General features: G+C 42.2%; 1 protein-coding gene across 1 annotated transcript in view; it reads right to left on the bottom strand.

Moving 5' to 3' along the window:
* EXOC4 (exocyst complex component 4) overlaps window positions 1–18,734 on the bottom strand; it is a 754,543-nt gene that overhangs the window by 55,790 nt on the left and 680,019 nt on the right. The window contains exons 15-17 of the mRNA XM_030308464.1: window positions 16,409–16,550; window positions 5,994–6,172; window positions 2,148–2,307 (exon numbers count right to left, since the gene is read on the bottom strand). Of these exons, the coding sequence (XP_030164324.1) occupies window positions 2,148–2,307; window positions 5,994–6,172; window positions 16,409–16,550 (481 nt within the window). The remainder of the gene's footprint in view (window positions 1–2,147; window positions 2,308–5,993; window positions 6,173–16,408; window positions 16,551–18,734) is intronic.

The raw sequence follows: 18,734 nt of genomic DNA, 5'->3' as shown, positions 1-18,734 counted from the left end.
TTCATACTCCATGGGGAGTAGAGAGTAACAGTAGCAGTACCTCTCCCAAGTGGTCACATTTCCGCTCATGCCCATTTCCTTGGACATCATTCATAAATCCAACTGTAAAAGGCACGGCTTGGTTGCCGTTCAGTTATTTCCTGAAGAAACGCTTTGCTGGCACACAGCCCACTGATGCCAACCTCAATACTGCCCAGTCAGCATTTCATTATTCAGATGCTAGTTTTTTGAGTACGCGTTCAGGCCCCATGCTGTCTGCCAAAAACTGTGCTAATTTACTTATTTCAGCTAAATAAAAAAAAAAAATCATTTAAAAAAGGATGATTGAATTTAAGAATTATATTCCTCAGAGAATTAGTAATGCTTTGCTGTATCCCTCAGGCCTCCATGTACTTAACTTCCCCTTGTCAATGTTATTATGAATAGACTAATTCAATAATGAGATCATTCCCCATAAGAGCGACCAAATAAATGCAGTATTCAGTCACACCTGGTTTCCCTAATCTGAGCAAGGAAGGCTTTCTACCAAATTTAGCCTAAAATAGGGAATTTAATGAACACACACATACACACACGCAAGAAGGAAGAACAAGACAGGAGGAGGACAGAGAGGCAGAGGAACAGGTGGCAATGGAACAAATGGGAGTGATAGATTGGAGAAGAAAAGTTAAAAATGAAGATATATGGTTATATGCTTTCCAAACAAAGATCCTAGCACATATGTCTTAATACTTGTCAAAGTAATGTAATATTTCATCATCCTTTGAAATGTCTTCAGAACTGTTTCAAATTTTCTAGAACTTCTCGAGGAATCCAAAAGTCAAGTGAAATGGCACAGAAGTACTAAATGTTAGGCAGGAGAACTCTGCACTATTACAAACAAATGACTTTCTAGCCATAAGGGAGTTTGTGGAATAATTCACCAAGGTACAAACAGCAGTAATGCACCACGGTACGATAATCATTCATCCTCTGCAAAACTGTTTTCACTTTCACTGAAGCTCCAAAGGTCTGATGATTTAAGTAAGGGAGAGCCAGCGTTGAGACCACACGAAGAGAGAATACAATCACCTCTTAAATTTGAAAAAGTGTATTATAAAGAAACATTAAAAACTGAGATCAGCAAACCTAGGACAGAGAAAGGAAGAGTGCGATTTAAAAGAAGAGACTTCAAGGACATGAAGGGTGGGCATGGTTGACGATGAGCCCCCACAACGAACACGAGAAGAGAAGACGGGTTTCAACTGGGAAGAGAGAACAGATGAGGAAAAAGATTCATGGACACATACACTCAACCCTTGTTATGTATAATGAGAGAAAAAAAGGGAAAAAATCCTAATGCTTAAAAAATTTGCAAATGATTAAATAATGCCTAATTTATGCCGTGGAGTAAGTGTTCAGGTATTAAACGTGATACCGCCGACCCTTGAACAGTGTGGGAGGGTAGGGGCGCCAACCTCCCACACAGTCACAAATCTGTGTATAGCTTCTGACTCCCCGCCAGAAAACTTAACTACTAACAGCCTACTGCTGACCAGAAGCCTTACCGAGAACATAAACAGTTGATTAACACATATTTTGTATGTTATACATTTTATATATTATTTTTATATACATAAAACACTGTTTTCAAAGAATAGTACTGATATGGGAAAATGCAGTTAAGCAAATATAAAATTACATTAACATAGTTCCAATTTTGTAAAAAGAGAAATTGCATGCACGCATAGTATGAAAATTCACTTGTATACTTAGCACAGGCACAAAAGCCAGGAGAAATAACGCCCAATGTCAAAGTCTCTGGATGAAAGTCTTAGGAGTAATGTTTATTTTATTTTTTGTATTTTATGTCACAGATCTTAGGCAGTGAGCAAATATTACTTTCATAATAAGAAAAAAGTTACTGAAGTTTTGTAGTAAGAGCTTAGCTTAGACAAGAGGGAAAACTACCTGCCTAAGTGAGGTTAAGCATCCAACAGAATTGTATCGAATTACCTTCTCTAAGACTAAAGAACATCTAATTATTTCATTGTTTTTTTTTTTAAATTAACTTTTGCAGTACTGAGAATCCATTTTTCTAAATGATTTTTACGGGCAATGGGATCTTGGCTTTGGTACAAGGGACTTCGCCCAATCTTTCCTCCTACCTTGCAAAATCCAGGTCTGCCTCCCGCGACATGGTGATGTTGGTCAAATTCTGCTGAAGGACAAAAATGTTTCTACACATCTTCTTGATGCCGGACTCACTGATGCGCCTGAAGTACTGGGCACCATTAATGAGGATGCAGGAGATCAGGTGACCCAGGCCTGAGGGGCCAGCACACGTCAGTGGAGGGAAAAGAGAAGATAGATTAGTGCCACCCTGCATGAACTTACACATGAATATGGAAGGATTTCTCTCTTGTCATCCTCCACAAATTTAAACGACCAAAGAAAACATACCTGTGAGGGTTGTTGTGCCCACTGATCTTACACTTGTTCCAGAGTATTTAAATATTGTCCTAATAGATATGGAGAGGCTTTATGTAACATAACCTGGTAAATCCATAGCTCCAGCACTGCCATATATATCGTAAGCTATCATACCAGGGGCTTAGAAAATATGCCAGGTTAGGGGCGCCTGGGTGGCTCAGTTGGTTAAGTGTCTGACTTCTGCTCAAGTCATGATCTCGCGGTTCCTGAGTTCGAGCCCTGAGCCGGGCTCTGTGCTGACAGCTCAGAGCCTAGAGCCTGCTTCAGATTCTGTGTCTCCCTCTCTCTCTACCCCCTACCCCTCGCTCACACACACTCTCTCTCTCTCTCTCAAAAATAAAATAAAAACATTAAAAAGTTAAAAAAAAAAAAAAAGAAAATACGCCAGGTTGTTATAAACTACTCAAGAGCAGTGGGACTCATTTTTCTGCAAAGTGGTTTTGGAAGCAGAGATGAATACATGTAAATACAATGATCTGTTTGCTTTCCTCTTCCTCCCACAAAAAAAGCCAGGGGTGTACTTTTGGCTCAAAAGTTGATTTGGAACCTAATAAGGCAAAAATAGAATAAGAAATTGATACATGTGGGTTGCCATTTGTCAAAGCTTTCGCTAGAACTCGAAAGCTAGTCCGGCTTGTTACAAGCCGTCTACTATTTTTGTTATCTTCCCCTTCTAAAGGCAGAGTTCCTCTGTGGTGAAGGTTCAGATGGGAGCTCAGGGCACCTCTTCAGGTTCAGTGACTCCCACTATCTGCAAAATGAGTTTCCTTGTTTAGGATGAAGGTCAAAAAGGAGAGGAGGAACATTCTCTCTTGCTTCAGCTCCCCTCATCCAGCGTTACTTCCAGACCACGAACTCACTTGTATGTGTTACCATTTGAAAGGGAAGCAAAAGGCTTTTTACTCAAAGAAAAAGAAACACACACATGGATTTTACATGTAAATCCAGACAACTGATTGATGTGAAAAATCTCTGTAAGTCACGTTTTGGTGTGATTTTACTGAGCCTGTAACTTCAGGCATAATTTTATTCCACCATGGTAAAATGCAGTTTGCCCTGAGTGTAGGCAATGGGGGAGGGGGGTGCACTGTGTATAGAGAATAGCAAATAATAATCAATATATTAAATAAGTAAATTTATATTAATAAATATGTATAATAGATCGTAATAATAATTAAAAATAAAACCTATTAGAGGTTGTCTGCTTTACATTACCACTGTATACTGGTAATTTCAAATTAAGAATTTTTTTAAATGTTTATTTATTTTAATTAATTTTATTTTTTATTAAATATAATGTATTGTCAAATTGGTTTTCATACAACACCCAGTGGTCATCCCAACAGGTGCCCTCCTCAATGCCCCTCTCCCCCACCCCCCATCAACCCTTAGTTTGTTCTCAGTATTTAAGAGTCTCTTATAGTTTGCCTCCCTCCCTCTCTGCTTATTTTTGAGAGAGAGAGAGAGAGAGAGACAGAGCGCAAGCGGGGGAGGGGCAGGGATAGAGGGAGACACAGGATCTGAAGCAGGCTCCAGGCTCTGAGCTGTCAGCACAGAACCCGACACAGGGCTTGAACTCATGATCTGTGAGATCATGACCTGAGCCAAAGTCGGATGCTTAACTGACTGAGCCACCTAGGTGCCCATGGCAATTTCATATAATACCTGTGGTAACATACTTTTTTCTGTCACACCAAAGAAGACTGGGATCCTGTCACCCCCACTCTCTACCCCTTGGGAAATTCCATATTACGCCTTTTCAATTTGGAAAGTGGTGTCACGGAGAAATAGCTAGAGCTTTTTAAACAGAAGGTCTCCAATTTATGGTTTCTTAAACCCTATTCTACATCAGTGTGTTATGCTCATATTTCAAGAAAATGTCGCTACTCATCAGGATTAGATGTTAAGAAATGGCTGGGAAAAATGAGAGAGAAAGTCTGGGAACTGCAAATGTTGACAGATAGGGCTTAGAAGAGCCCCAGTTGAGAGCAAGAAGGAAACTGTGCAGTGAGTGAGGAGTGACTTCTCCGATGGGCACCGCTGTGGCCCTTGGAGTGTCAGCACCACGCAAGGAACAGCTCACCTTTTAATCACTTAGACTTTTTGGCTTAAGTCTTTTAGGGATAGTTTCCTCTCAGAACATACCTCCACCTTTATGATACAATTTAGTGGGAAAATAAGATTTTTAGTTTCGGGGTCCAAATGTGCTGGAACATAACTGTTTTATAAAGTGAGCAATGGCCCAGCATTTCTTTCCTGTCTCTGGGTTCCACGATCATTTGCACGGTGTACCTTCTTAATTATTTGAAATAACACTGGTTTAATTTTGAGAGACCTCGTAGATACTTTTGGCACCCAGGCCTACATACAAATAAACCAAAACAAGAAAGAAGGGAATATAGTTTGAAGTCCCAAAAGGGGTCCCTAGTGGGGGACTCCAGCATGAAAACTTATTTGGCTGGCATCACATATTTTGAAATGTTGAAGGTGAATGCCTTTAGATGGAACTGTCTTTCATACCTTTCCTTGCTGGCCTGCCCCACGGCATTCATGGATGCAGCCTTTCTAAAATCTCTGCTGATCAGAGGTTTCTGGTCTTTTCAGACAACAGGGCATTCTTTGAGAGCAACCTTGCCCTTTCACTGATAATTTTCGCCAATGACAGATCTTTCAGAGTCCTCTTCTCATTGTATACGTGTTTCTTTTTCTTTTCTTTTTTTTAAAGCTTTTTAATTTTTATTTATTTATTTATTTATTTATTTATTAAAAAAAAATTTTTTTTCAACGTTTATTTATTTTTGGGACAGAGAGAGACAGAGCATGAACGGGGGAGGGGCAGAGAGAGAGGGAGACACAGAATCAGAAACAGGCTCCAGGCTCTGAGCCATCAGCCCAGAGCCCGACGCGGGGCTCGAACTCACGGACCGCGAGATCGTGACCTGGCTGAAGTCGGACGCTTAACCGACTGCGCCACCCAGGCGCCCCTAATTTTTATTTATTTTTAATTTGAGAGAGAGCACGCACATGTATGCACACATGGGAGAAGGGCAGGGAGAGAGGAGAGAGGGAATCCCAAATGGGCTCTGCGTTGTGGGGCTCGACCCCACAAACCTGTAAGATCATGCTCAAGCTGAAATCAAGAGTCAGATGCTTAGCCAACTGAGCCACCCAGGCATCTTGTTTCTTTTCCTTTTATGAACTCCTCTTGAGTGGGTCTCATGGCCCACTCTACATATTTACCCAATTCCTATGAGTGACATGTCAGGGAGGCAGCCAGACTGCCATCTATCTGCCTTACGTTGGATTAAATCTTATCAACCGGGAGCAGATGGCAGCCATATTGTTGTCTACCTATCCATACACAGAGAAACTAGGTATTGCAGCTTTAATCCAAAAAGAAAAGAAAAGGAAAAAACCCCAAACAACTACAAGTTTTGAACTTCAAAAGTGGAGAGACACACACAAAAAACCCTTCACCCTTCCTTCCTCCCCAGATCCCAAGGGCAAAGGCAGGGTCTGACCTTCAAATATATATTGGAACTTATGCTGCTGAAGGCTGGCACTCATGGCCTCTTCAATGGCGCTGATGTCTTTGTTGAGCTTGACCACCAGAGGGTCATAATCCATACTTTCCACATTAGCGACAATGGCATAGTTCCCCTCCTTTGCAAGGGGGATGAGATAATGGAAACAGTGAACCCTAAGAGAGGCAAGGATGGAGAGAGCAGTTAGTAACACGTTTTCCTGATGAAAACAATAATCTTCTTGTGACAGAACACCTAAACACTTAAAGCAGCTGTGGCTCTGTAAATATTTATGTACTCCTCGGCTCACTCACTGGAAAGCCACCTAGTAAGTGAGAGATCTTGAGCAAGTCAGCTTCCGTGATCCTCACTTGCTTAATCCAAACATTGGGGATGAGGAGTAAATGAACTCTAAAATTCCTTTAAAAAAAAAAAAGACGTTTATTTTTGAGAGAGGGAAAGGCAGGCAGTGGGTGAGCGGGAGAGGGCTAGAGACAGGGAGGCACAGAATCGGAAGCAGGCTCCAGGCTCCAAGGTGTCAGCACAGAGCCCGATGCGGGGCTCGAACTCTTGAACCGCGAGATCATGACCTGAGCCGAAGTCGGACGCTTAACCGATTGAGCCACGCAGGCACCCCTAAGATTCCTTTCAAAGACTGGATTATACGCATACTGTGAAAAGCATTATATCTTTCAATGGATATTACTATAGTGAAAATGAGAGGCAGAGGTCACAGAGCTCTAACGAGCAGGCTTTGGAATGAGACTACTTTGGTGTCAATTCCCAATTCCAACATGTTCTAGCTGTGTGATTCTGGGCAAGTTACTTTCTCGGTTTCCTTGTCTAGATGATGCCCACACCTACCTCATAAGGTGCTCGGAGGAGCTGGTGAACATAAAGCATACAGCACAGGCCTGGCACAAAGCAAGTGCATAGTAAGTGTTGGCTATCATTGCTATTATCATATTTATTATTATTCATCTATTACTTAAGTAAAACACCAAAATAAACTTACTTATTTAAAAATAAAATTGTGCTCGGCCTTGGGAATGTGCGACATGATTTATGCCCTTAAACACTCCCTAGCCTAGTCGGGCAGACTGAGAAAAAAAAAAAAAAAAAGAGATAGAGAGAGACAGAGACCAAAAGAAGGCAGCGTCTCACTCAGAAGCACATGTATCCATGTGCCATGGAAACCTGCCATGGAGCGTCAGGAAAGGTTCACAACAGGAGGTGATACTTAAGTAAGAAAGATGATCTGAATGAGCTTGAGGAAGGAGTGCATTCCTCTGTTGACATGGCCTGATCACTCTGACCATGCACAGTTCTTAGGGTCTTTTTGGTAGTTACTGGTAACTGCCAAAGAAGTCTGAGATGGGTCAAGACAGGCCACTCCATAACCTTTGTGTTAAGCTGTAACGAAAGCAGGTTTCACTCCAAATAATTCTACCGCACATATAGGCGTTTCTTAAAAAACCAAAACCAAAACCTTCCATCCGTTGGCAGGCACAGTTCAAACAGTCTGTCCTATAAGCTCAGTGAAGTCCTAATTATTGTTTTAGGTGCTCTGTCTGATTGTACCACGGGAGGTTCAGAGTCAAGATTCTGGTACCCTTATAGTCTGCACTAAGCAATAGGAAATACTCCTAAACAAATGGCTGCAAAAGCCTTGGGCCTTATCCCCAATGCTGGATCTTTAGGCTTGGCTTTCATCTTTCTTTTTTAAAGTAAGGTTTACTGAGAAATAATGTATCAACAGTAAAAAAATCACCCTTTTTTTTTTGGAGGGTAGTTTTGACAAATCTACACAGTTGTACAATCGCTACTATGATCAAGTTCTAGAACAACAGCAACACTCCTAGAATTCCCATGAGCCCCTCTGCAGTCAACCCCTACCCATACTCCAAGGCTCTGGCAACCGCTGACCTATCTATGCTCCCTTCCTATAGTTCTGTCTTGTCCAGAGTGCCATATAAATGGAATCATAGAGTATGTAGCTTTCGGAGTTTGGCTTCTCGTGGTCAGCCTGAGGCATCTGTGATTTATCCACTTTATTGTTCATTCCTTGTGAATGCTGAGCACATCTCCACCGTATGGAGGTACCACAATTTAACCATTCGTCCGCTGACATCTGGACTGTTTCTACTCTGGGGTGATATCACAAAAAGCTGCTTCAGGTACGGGATTTTGGGTAAATAAAAATTTTCATTTCCAATGGGTAAGTACTAGAATCGCTGGGTCATGTAGATAAGTATATTTTAATTTTATAAGAAACTGCCAAACTGGGGCGCCTGGGTGGCTCGGTCGGTTAAGCGTCCGACTTCGGCTCAGGTCATGATCTCGCGGTCCGTGGGTTCGAGCCCCGCGTCGGGCTCTGTGCTGACAGCTCAGAGCCTGGAGCCTGTTTCACATCCTGTGTCTCCCTCTCTCTCTGCCCCTCCCCTGTTCATGCTCTCTCTCTCTCTGTCTCGAAAATAAATAAACGTTAAAAAAAAAATTAAAAAAAAAAGAAACTGCCAAACTATTTTCCAAAGGTGCTATGCCATTTCGCTTTCCTACCAGCAGCGTACGAGAGTTCCAGATGCTGAGCATGCACACCAGCACCTACTGTCATCAGTTTTTAAAAAGATTTTAGCTTTATTGAGGTATAACTGATCTATAATACTGTGAGACACTGTAAGTACACATCATGCATGATTTGATATACACATTCCTTGTGGAAGGCTTTCCCCAGTCTGGTTAATGAACATGTCCATCACATATTTATTCTTTTTTTTTTTTTTTTTTTTTAACCATGAGAACATTTAAGTTCTACTTTTAGCATCTTAACAAATTTCAATTATACAATACAGTGTCATCAACCATAGTCACCATGTTTTAAATTAGATTCTCGGGCCTTATTCAAACCTTATAGCCAGAAGTTTGTACCTTCACCAACCTCTATTTCCCCCAATCCCAGCCACAACTTTCCTATTCTGTTTCTATGACTTTGACTTTTTTTTTTTTTTTCAATTCTGCATATAAGTGCCACCATGCAGTATTTGTCTTTGTCACACTTAGTTCACTTTGCATAAAGCCTTCAGTGTTTGTTAGTTTAAAAAAAAAATTAATAGAACACATTCTAATAGATGTGTACAGTGATATCTCATTGTGATTTTAAATGTTCAGTTTCCTAATGACTAATGATGTTGGGCATATTTTCATGTGCTTGTCTGCCATCCATATACCTTTGTGCTCATAATTCTTGCCCACCTTTTTTTTTTTTTTTTTTTAATTTTTTTTAACGTTTATTTATTTTTGAGACAGAGAGAGACACAGCATGAACGGGGGAGGGGCCGAGAGAGAGGGAGACACAGAATCGGAAACAGGCTCCAGGCTCTGAGCCATCAGCCCAGAGCCCGACGCGGGGCTCGAACTCACGGACTGCGAGATCGTGACCTGAGCTGAAGTCGGACGCTTAACCGACTGAGCCACCCAGGTGCCCCTTGCCCACCTTTTTTAATGGGTTGTTTTGGGTGTTCTTTATATGTTCTGGATACAACTCCTTTATTAGATATGCATTTTACAAATATTTTATCTCACTCTTTGGCTTGTCTTTTCATTTTAGTGATGTCTTTTTAAGAATGGTTTTCGGGGCGCCTGGGTGGCTCAGTCGGTTAAGCGGCTGACTTCGGCTCAGGTCATGATCTCGCGGTCCATGAGTTCGAGCCCCGCATCGGGCTCTGTGCTGACAGCTCAGAGCCTGGAGCCTGTTTCAGATTCTGTGTCTCCCTCTCTCTGACCCTCCCCCATTCATGCTCTGTGTCTCTCTGTCTCAAAAATAAACGTTAAAAAAAAAAAAAATTAAAAAAAAAAAGAACGGTTTTCAATTTTGATGGACTTCAATTTATCACTTTTTTCTTTTTGGATGGTGTTTTTCGGGTCCTATGTAATAAATCTTGGCCTAAACAAAGTCACAGAATTTCTTTCCCTATGTTTCCTTCTAGAAGTTTTATAGTTTTAGGTTTTATAATTTTGTATAGGATGTGATGTATTCTTATAACCTGCTCATGCAGGGGAATCTAAGTATCTTGACTATCAGTTCATTTTCATTATCAGTGGTGATCTAATAGCTGCATCAACTAATGACTAATTTCGCCAACAAAAGTTTATACTGGCATTCATCTGCTAATTGGCAAGGTGTATAGTGTTATCAAGATACTAGTAACTGCACTGGTTGCAGTGCCCTCCGGAAGGTGACCCTTCTGATAGAATGAAAGTTGACCAATCTGGGGTGGGATTCATGACTAGGGAAATTGATGGCTACTGTGGTTGACATTTAAACTGAGCAGCTCTTAGCTGAAAGTAAGATCAAGCCATCAGTGCTAAGGTATTTTTACAGTAAATTACAGATGACATAACTCTAGCAAGGGAAGACTCTGGACAAAGGCATGAGGGTGTGAATGAAGGTTGGTTTTGAGGAATGACAAGTGGTTCCTTTTGGTATGCAGAGATCACATATGAAGACAGGGGCATGAGGTGAGGCTGGGGACTTGGGTAGGTCATTCAGCTTTGGAGGCCATCTAAGGATTCTGGGTTTCACCTGAGAATGGCTTCTAGGGAGCCTTAGGAGGTAGGAGCCTTAGGATTTTAAGAGGTGGAATGACAATCAGATACAAGCTTTGGCAAGATCACTCTAGCACAGTATAACGGGTGGGCTGATGGTGAAGAATGGGAGCAACTGAAAGGAGAGAGACTGCTTGGGACATTCTCCTGAATTGGAGGTGAGCGCTTCTAAGATCCTGAAGTAGTGGCAGAAGAGAGAAGTAAGACGGCTTTAAGGTACGATCTTCCTCTCCCCCAGTGATTAGAGGTGACAAAGAAAACAGTCGCTGGCCAATGTCAAATTCAAAAAGTGTTTTCTTTGGATTCTGGCATGTTGTTGCTGACCTTAACACGACCTTGGCATTAAGGTTTTCTGCAAATATTGCTGATTACACAGCAGGGTGGTTGATTTTCAGAAAGTGCACACTCAGGATCCCAACAGTGACAGGCGGGTGCTGTTGAATCCACTTAGAGCCCTCCTGATGGCGAGAGAAATCAGCCGATAAAGGTGACATTCTTGGCATCTTGGACTCAAATGGCAACTTGATTTTCTTCTTCTAAAGTTCAAATAGGAAAAAAAAAAAACCCACCACTTCAACAATTTTAAATGGTCTCACCATGTCTTTCATTTCTTGGGGGTGTCATTTGCCTTAGGCTTCAAACTGTGGAAAGGGGCTGATTATTGGTTAAATGTGACCGAAAGTGACGCAGGTAAACTGTCAAATGCTCTTTGGACGGGTCCTTAAATGCAGAACCTACTGGATTTGAGAACACTTTCTGGCTTGAACTTTAACATGTTACAGAAAAATACGGGCTACGGATATAAAAAAAAAATTGGTGAAAAAGACACACTTGGGCGTTTGAAATTGTTCTGGACTTCTCGCTAGCATTTTCCATGCTTTTTTCTCCCTGTTAATTTCTGTGGTGCTATATTATTTCAGTGGCTTCTGGGGTAAAAGTACCAGAGACAGTACCTACCCAGGCACTTCTTCATTGCACCAGCTCCTGAGTGACAGGCCCTGAGTTCTAATTCTCTTGTACGGCAGGATGGGAGCAAAACAAACGCTAGCAGATTCTGGTGACAAGGGTGATGCTGGCCATGCATCTCTGTACTTCTTAGCATATGGTGAAAACAGAGTCTCCAAACCAATTCATTTTCTTGAAAGGGCAACAGGTTTTGGTTGGAGAAATAGCACGTGTTTTATCGAGGCTTGATTTCAAACCAGCTAATTCGCAAGAAGCATTCAGGTTTTTATTGAGCACCTAATATGTAGCAGGACTGTTCCAGGTTCTGGGGCCACAGGAATGAACAAGGCACACCTGATTCCTGCCTTCTGGGAGCCGAGAGTCTCTTCCACGGTCACGCGCTGTGGATATCCAGAGCGCTCAGCAGTCTCCTTATTTCAGCATTATTATAGGACCGTGTACGGATCCTATACGTACGGCCTATTGATATAGTGTCATCAACCGTATAAACAGATGCACACAAAAGTGCACATTCCTGTGACAAGGAATGAATGAAGTGTGTCCACATTCATTATCTGAGCCATCCATGGAGCTTTCTGCCTAGTGTCATCTACCATACTTTCAAAGGGACAAAGACAATATGAAGCACATTCATAAGAAAGCAACCTGAATGCTGAAACCATGTTATAAGATGAAGGAGTTTAACTTTGAGAAAATAAACATGCTTAGTGCTCTGAGTGAAAGTCAAGGAAAGAGAATTCTGCATCCAGGACTCTAAAACTCGGTCCTTTTTGTTCTTCATGCTTACAATGACCTTTTTCTGTTTTTAAACGAATGTTGAAGGAGATAGAGCAATGGGTAGTTTCTTGTAGAGTTAACAAATAATGACTAAAATATGTTCAGCATTAAGAATAGTACTGTCATGATGTACCAAAATAAAAAGGACAGACTAGAGGTTGAGGATTTAAAAGACTTCCTCAAATGTGTTGAAAATCTCCCACTTGGAATTAACTATAGGACAAGCAGCTAATTCTGAATGTGGAAGACGCTGTGCTCCCAACACAATCACTAGCATAAATTCCAGGAGCTGTGATAGTAATTAATTTGATGTTCCCTTGCTTTTCTGTGCAACCCGGGTAACAGAGGCATAAGAATGTTACTGTTTTTTGTTTTGGTTTTTGTTTTGTCTATTGCATTTATCTATTCATAGAAACCACCCGATTTATTTCACTGTCAGCTTGTAAATAAATAGAAAACAAATCTACAAACTATCGTAAAACAAGTCAGAAAACACAGAGGAAGAGCCTTTCTTTCTGGACAGCTGCATGTGAGAAACAAAATTGGAAATAATGCTGGGTAAAACATTTCAAATCTGCAATGCTTCTTCTCTTACTCCACTCACAAGGTGCTCATAAGCAATTAAGAAGTAACTCACTGGACAAGATAATGAAGAATGAAAAAAGCACGAGGCGTACAAAAGAAATGACATCCACAATACATTATCAATTTGGCTTTGCCTGAGCACACCTGAAGATATCCAAGTTCTTTTTTTTTAATGTTTATTTATTTTTGAGAGAGAGAGACAGAGTATGAGTGGGGGAGGAGCAGAGAAAGAGGGAGATGTGGGGGAGGAGCAGAGAGAGAGGGAGACACAGAATCCGAAGCAGGCTCCAGGCTCCGAGCTGTCAGCACAAGCCTGATGCAGGGCTCGAACCCACGAACCGTGAGATCATGACCTGAGTCAAAGTTGGACGCTTAACCAACTGAGCCACCCAGCACCCTAAAGGTATCCAAGTTCTAACTGGAGTCCAAACATGTGAACCAAAATCCTATTTACATTTTTTTTAACATTTATTCATATTTGAGAGTGAGAGAGACAGAGCATGAGCGAGGGAGGGACAGAGAGAGGGAGTCACAGAATCTGAAGCAGGCTCCAGGCTCCGAGCTGTCAGCACAGGGCCCGATGCAGGGCTCGAACTCACAGACTGCGAGATCATGACCTGAGCTGAAGTCGGACACCCAACCGACTGAGCCACCCAGGCGCTCCCTCCCCCCATTTTTTTAAAAAACATTTATTCATTTTTGAGAGTGAGAGAGGCAGAGCATGAGCGAGGGAGGGACAGAGAGAGGGGGTCTATTTACATTTTTAAAAACTTAATATAGTAAAGACTCCAAACGAGAAAGCAAAATACTCCATAAACTTTTAAAAAAATTTTTTTTTTCAACGTTTATTTATTTTTGGGACAGAGAGAGACAGAGCATGTACGGGGGAGGGGCAGAGAGAGAGGGAGACACAGAATCGGAAACAGGCTCCAGGCTCTGAGCCATCAGCCCAGAGCCTGACGCGGGGCTCGAACTCACGGACCGCGAGATCGTGACCTGGCTGCAGTCGGACGCTTAACCGACTGCGCCACCCAGGCGCCCCATAAATACTCCATAAACTTTAATAACGTCTCATGGTAATATAGAAGAAAATGTATCACCCTTTCTGATGTAATGTATATAGTCTCTGATCTTGAGTTTTCTGATCCTGAAGTCCCAAAAGCCTCTATCCAACTATCTGACATTGCTACCTAGAGGTCTAGGAAGCATCTCAAACTGAACGTTTCCAAGACGGAAGTCTTGGCTTCCACCCCTCTCTCAACCTTTCTCCTCCCTTCAGACTTTCTCACCTCAGTTAGTTAATGGCCCTGGCATCCACATAATTACTCTCACCCCAAAGCTGGTGGTTTTCCTTGGGTCCCCTCTTTCACTGCCACCAGCCCCTGCGCCCGACCCAGTTGATCAACACATTTCATCAGCTCTACCTTTGGGATATATCTCAAACCAACCCTTGGCACACCTCCACCTGTTACTCTGGTGCTCGTAACTGGTCTCAATGGTCGCTATGCTTCCATTCATATTTCTTCCTATCATCCCTTTTCCAAACGACAGTTAAGGTGCTCTTTTAAAAACGTAAATGCGGGGGGAGGGCGCCTTGGTGGCTCAGTCGGTTAAGAGTCTGATTCTTGGTTTTGGCTCAGGCCATGATCTCATGGTTTGTGAGTTCGAGTCCCGCGTTGGGCTCCACAGCTGGCAGCCCCAGAGCCTGCTTGGGATTCTCTCTCTGCCTCTCTCTCTGCCTCTTCCCTGCTCATACTGTTGCTGTCTCTCTCAAAATAAATAAATAAAGACTTTAAAAAAGGTAAATGGATGAAAGAGTGAATGAATGAATGAAGTTCTGTCCCTTGTCTACAACCCTTCTATGACTTCTTAATGCACTTAAAATAAAATCTGAACTATTTACTTGGTCTGAGGGTCGCTATAATGTGCCAGGCTTGGTGACCACACACGGTCAGGCTCCAGCCCGCCTCTTTACGTATCCCTTCCACTCCTCCCACCTCCTTGGTCATAGGGCTATGGTTATACTGGACCCCTCTCCATTCCTCAGCACTGCCAAGCTCGATTTTCTCAGGACCTTGGAGTGTTGCCCTCTCCGTCTGAAATTCTTTTCTCCTGGGGCTTTGTACAGATGGCTCCTTCTTGTTATCCTGTCAATTTTCTCTGACCACACTATTAAAAAACAAAAAAACAAAAGAGCCAATCCCCCTTTGTAGTCAAACCCCTCTACTCTCTGCACTGTCCAGTATGACAGCACTAGCGACGTGTGGCTATCAAGCACTTGAAGTGTGACCAGTCTGAATGTCAAGGTGCTGTGAGTGTAAAATATGCAAATTTAAAAGGCTTAGTACACAAAAAGGCAAAATAGCTCATCAATAATTTTCAGGTTAGTTACATGCTGAAATGATAATATTTGTGATACACTGGTTTAGATAAAATAGATTATAATCTATGTCTCTCTCTACTATTTCAAATGTGACTATTAGAAAATTTTAATTATCTATGTGGTTTGAACATATAGCTCACTTTACATTTTTGTTGGCTAGCATTGCTTGATTCCATTATGCTATTTTGTTTGTTGCACTTTTCGGAAATTATCTTTTTTTGTTCACTCATTGGCCATATTCCCCCATTATAATGTAGCTCCATGAGAGCAGGAACCTTGAGTGTTTTTTTCATTGCCGTATCCCAATTTCTAGAACACTGCCCGGCACAAAGAGGGCACTCGGTAAATGTTTACTGAATGAGCAAACGATTGAAAACTTCCCAGTCTTTTCTTTCTACCATTTCCATAGTTGTGGTAAGAGAGGCCAGCAAACCTAACAATGTTCTACACTGCAGGGGAAGGAAAGAGTCCAAGAATATGGGATGCCATATTCAAAGATGTTTGAAACTTTTCTCCTCAGTTATTATCTAACATAACCTCCTCCTGGGCTTTAAGTTCTTGTAGGAAGGGCCCATGGTTCTTGCATCCATACACTTCCTTACTGATTAGCAGAGTATGTCGGTAAAAATATCAGTGACAGTAAAGTCACCATAATCGCAGAACTACCACACTTGAGCCCTTATTTTGTGGCCGGCATTGTACTTATTATTTATTATTTCATTTATAAAGTCTCTAAGTGAGGAATTATTGTTGTATTTTTAAGATGAGAAAACAGGACTAGTAAAGGTCACTAACTGACTTAAGATGGACCAGTTAGCTGGTAGGGACATTCAAATCCACATCATGCTGATGTCACAAGCCATGCAAACACTGAATCACCACGCTGACGATACAGCACATGCTGAAAAACTTTTACCGTGACTGATTAACACTAAAAATCACGTTCAGTGTAAAAAAAAAAAAAAAAAAAAAAAAAAAAAGGACAGCATCAAAACTCAGAATCAAAAGTTGTGGTGACACTCCCCAGAAAGCAGCAAGCGATTTATGACCCACTGTGCATTCAAAGAGCAAAGCCCCGGGCTTGGCTGTGTCGTACCTGACTTCCAGGTGTAGGACCAGCAAGCAGCGGTCAGCCATATCCTGGAAAGATCTGGCAAGTTCGCTCAGAGTCTGCATGATCTGCTCCGACACTGGGGGAAGATCCATGTTCACGTGGCTCTCTTGAGCAGGAGACAGCACTGAAAGAAGTGGGGAGAAAACCCCAGTCACTGCACTAGGTGCCCACAGATTTGTTTGAAGCGACGCGCTATTTTGTTGTTCATCGTGTTTTGACCAATTTGGCTAACGTCAGTGTTGGCAGCATGAGACGTCCAAGACATGACAGCCTACCTCTGTACTCGATTCAACACCGATCGTCTGCAATCAACTCACAGAATTATAGAACAGAAACTCAGAGCTGGAAGTGACTTTAATCGTCATCTGGCCCAACCATGTGGTCTCTGCTTGTGTCCCTTGTACATCTTCAAGTGGCTGTTGCGCTTCTGGTTGTATTACTCACTCAAATGTTTACGAAAGAAAATTCGATACCTTTTAAGGCAGCCTACTTCATCTCTGAAGGATTTGACCATCGATATCTAGCCGTTATCTGTTGCCGTTAATTTCTTTTTTTTAAGTTTGTTTATTTTGAGAGAGAGAGAGAGAGAGAGAGAGAGAGAGAGAGCACGCACATGCACACATGTGTACACAAGCGAGTGAAAGAGAGAGTGGGAGAGACAGAGAATCCCAAGCAGGCTCTGTGCTGTCAGCCGTCAGTGCAGAGCCTGACGTGGGGCTTGAAGTCACTCACGATGCTGAGATCATGACGTGAGCTGAAACCAAGAGTCGGATGCTTAACCAGCTGAGCCACCCAGGCGCCCCTGCTGCCATTCAATTCTAATCACTGGCTCTGATCCTACCAACTTTGCAATCATTGCCCTATATGCTGGTACTTCAAGTATTGTAGATATCCCCTCTTTTGGCTTCCCTGAAGTCTTCCCCTTCCCAGGCTAACTGTCCCCAGTTTTTCAGGTATTCCTCAAATAACCAGATTGAATTATTTTATAATTCTCATAATTTGCTAACAAAAACATTCTGTCCCTTGAAATGTGTAGTAAATACTACAGTAGGTCTGACCTTTCTAGAGAGAATGATCAGCCCCCCTGTTCTGGATGCTATGCTGCTTGCACATAAGCCCGAAATCTTCTTGGGGGGGGGGTGGTTAGGCAGAGCACGCTGTATTCTACTTTAACTTGTACAGAGCTTATAATCAGTTAAAAGCCCCAAAAGGTCTTTGTGGAAAATCTGAGAAAGCTACCTTCTGTATCCCTATCAAGTAATTGACAAAATTTAACGGCAAAAGCGCGAACCACATTTGTGTCTAGACTTCTGCTGCATATCCCGTTACCCACAGTTTCTCAAAGATCGCCAGCAATTAACTTGGCAATTTCATTGAGGAGTTCTTAGTTCTCTAGAGTTTCCAAGACTGGCTTTGAATCCTGTCTCCACTACTTACTTATTATGTGACTGAGAGCTAAATCCTTAAATTATGTCTGCCTCAGTTTCTCGCTGTCAAATGGAGATAATAGTACCTATGACATGGGGCTTTGGGGGGGCATTAAATGGGCCATTGTAGGTAAGACACATAGAAGAACAGCATGTCAATCTCCCTTAAGATTATACAGATAATAAGCAATTATCATTATTCATTGGCATGTGACTTGTCCAGGATAAGAGTCTTAAGCTTAATTATAGCAACAAGGTACTTAAAAGGTAATCCCATCTCGAAATTCCGTTACTGGTATTTTTTGCTTTTCCATCTGAAAATTCTTCTGTCAGAGGACGCAGTATCTTTTGGAAGAAAGGCTCCTGGGATCTAGGGCACGTAAGATTTGGCAAAGCATCACTGACTAACTCAGGAGGGGTTTGCCTCACAGGGTAGAGAGTCACATCTGACTACAGCGGTGTCTGCAGTCACAGCCTTTCACAGCTGCATCTGTTTCTGGACTTTGCTAAGCCCAGAGAAGGACCCAGAGAGACAGTCCAGCTTCATAAGGCCAAGATCTCCTCTGGAGAACCAGACTTTAATACGTGGCAAAGATTAAACAAAAACCAACCAACCAAACAAACAAATTCAGGCCAAGGGATCTGATCTGTAAGGAAGAAGGAAATGCAGTGAAATAGTCTTCGCATTACTGCCAGCCCTGGCATCGTTCAAGATGCTCACCACCTCGATCTGTAGGAATGGACACGTGGCATGGTGCCGCCTCTCTCAGGTTAACACTGCTCATGCTGTACGACTGCGAGGTGAGATCACTGCCTTCATAATGTTTTCATTTGGCAGGCTGGATGAAAGTGCCTACGAGTAACACTTTTCTAATACTTCA

The sequence above is a fragment of the Lynx canadensis genome, chromosome A2 (genome assembly GCF_007474595.2).
Source record: "Lynx canadensis isolate LIC74 chromosome A2, mLynCan4.pri.v2, whole genome shotgun sequence".
NCBI classification, from domain to species: Eukaryota; Metazoa; Chordata; class Mammalia; order Carnivora; family Felidae; genus Lynx; species Lynx canadensis.
Note: the sequence above shows the minus strand (reverse complement) of the source record. Positions and strands in the feature narration are given on the sequence as shown.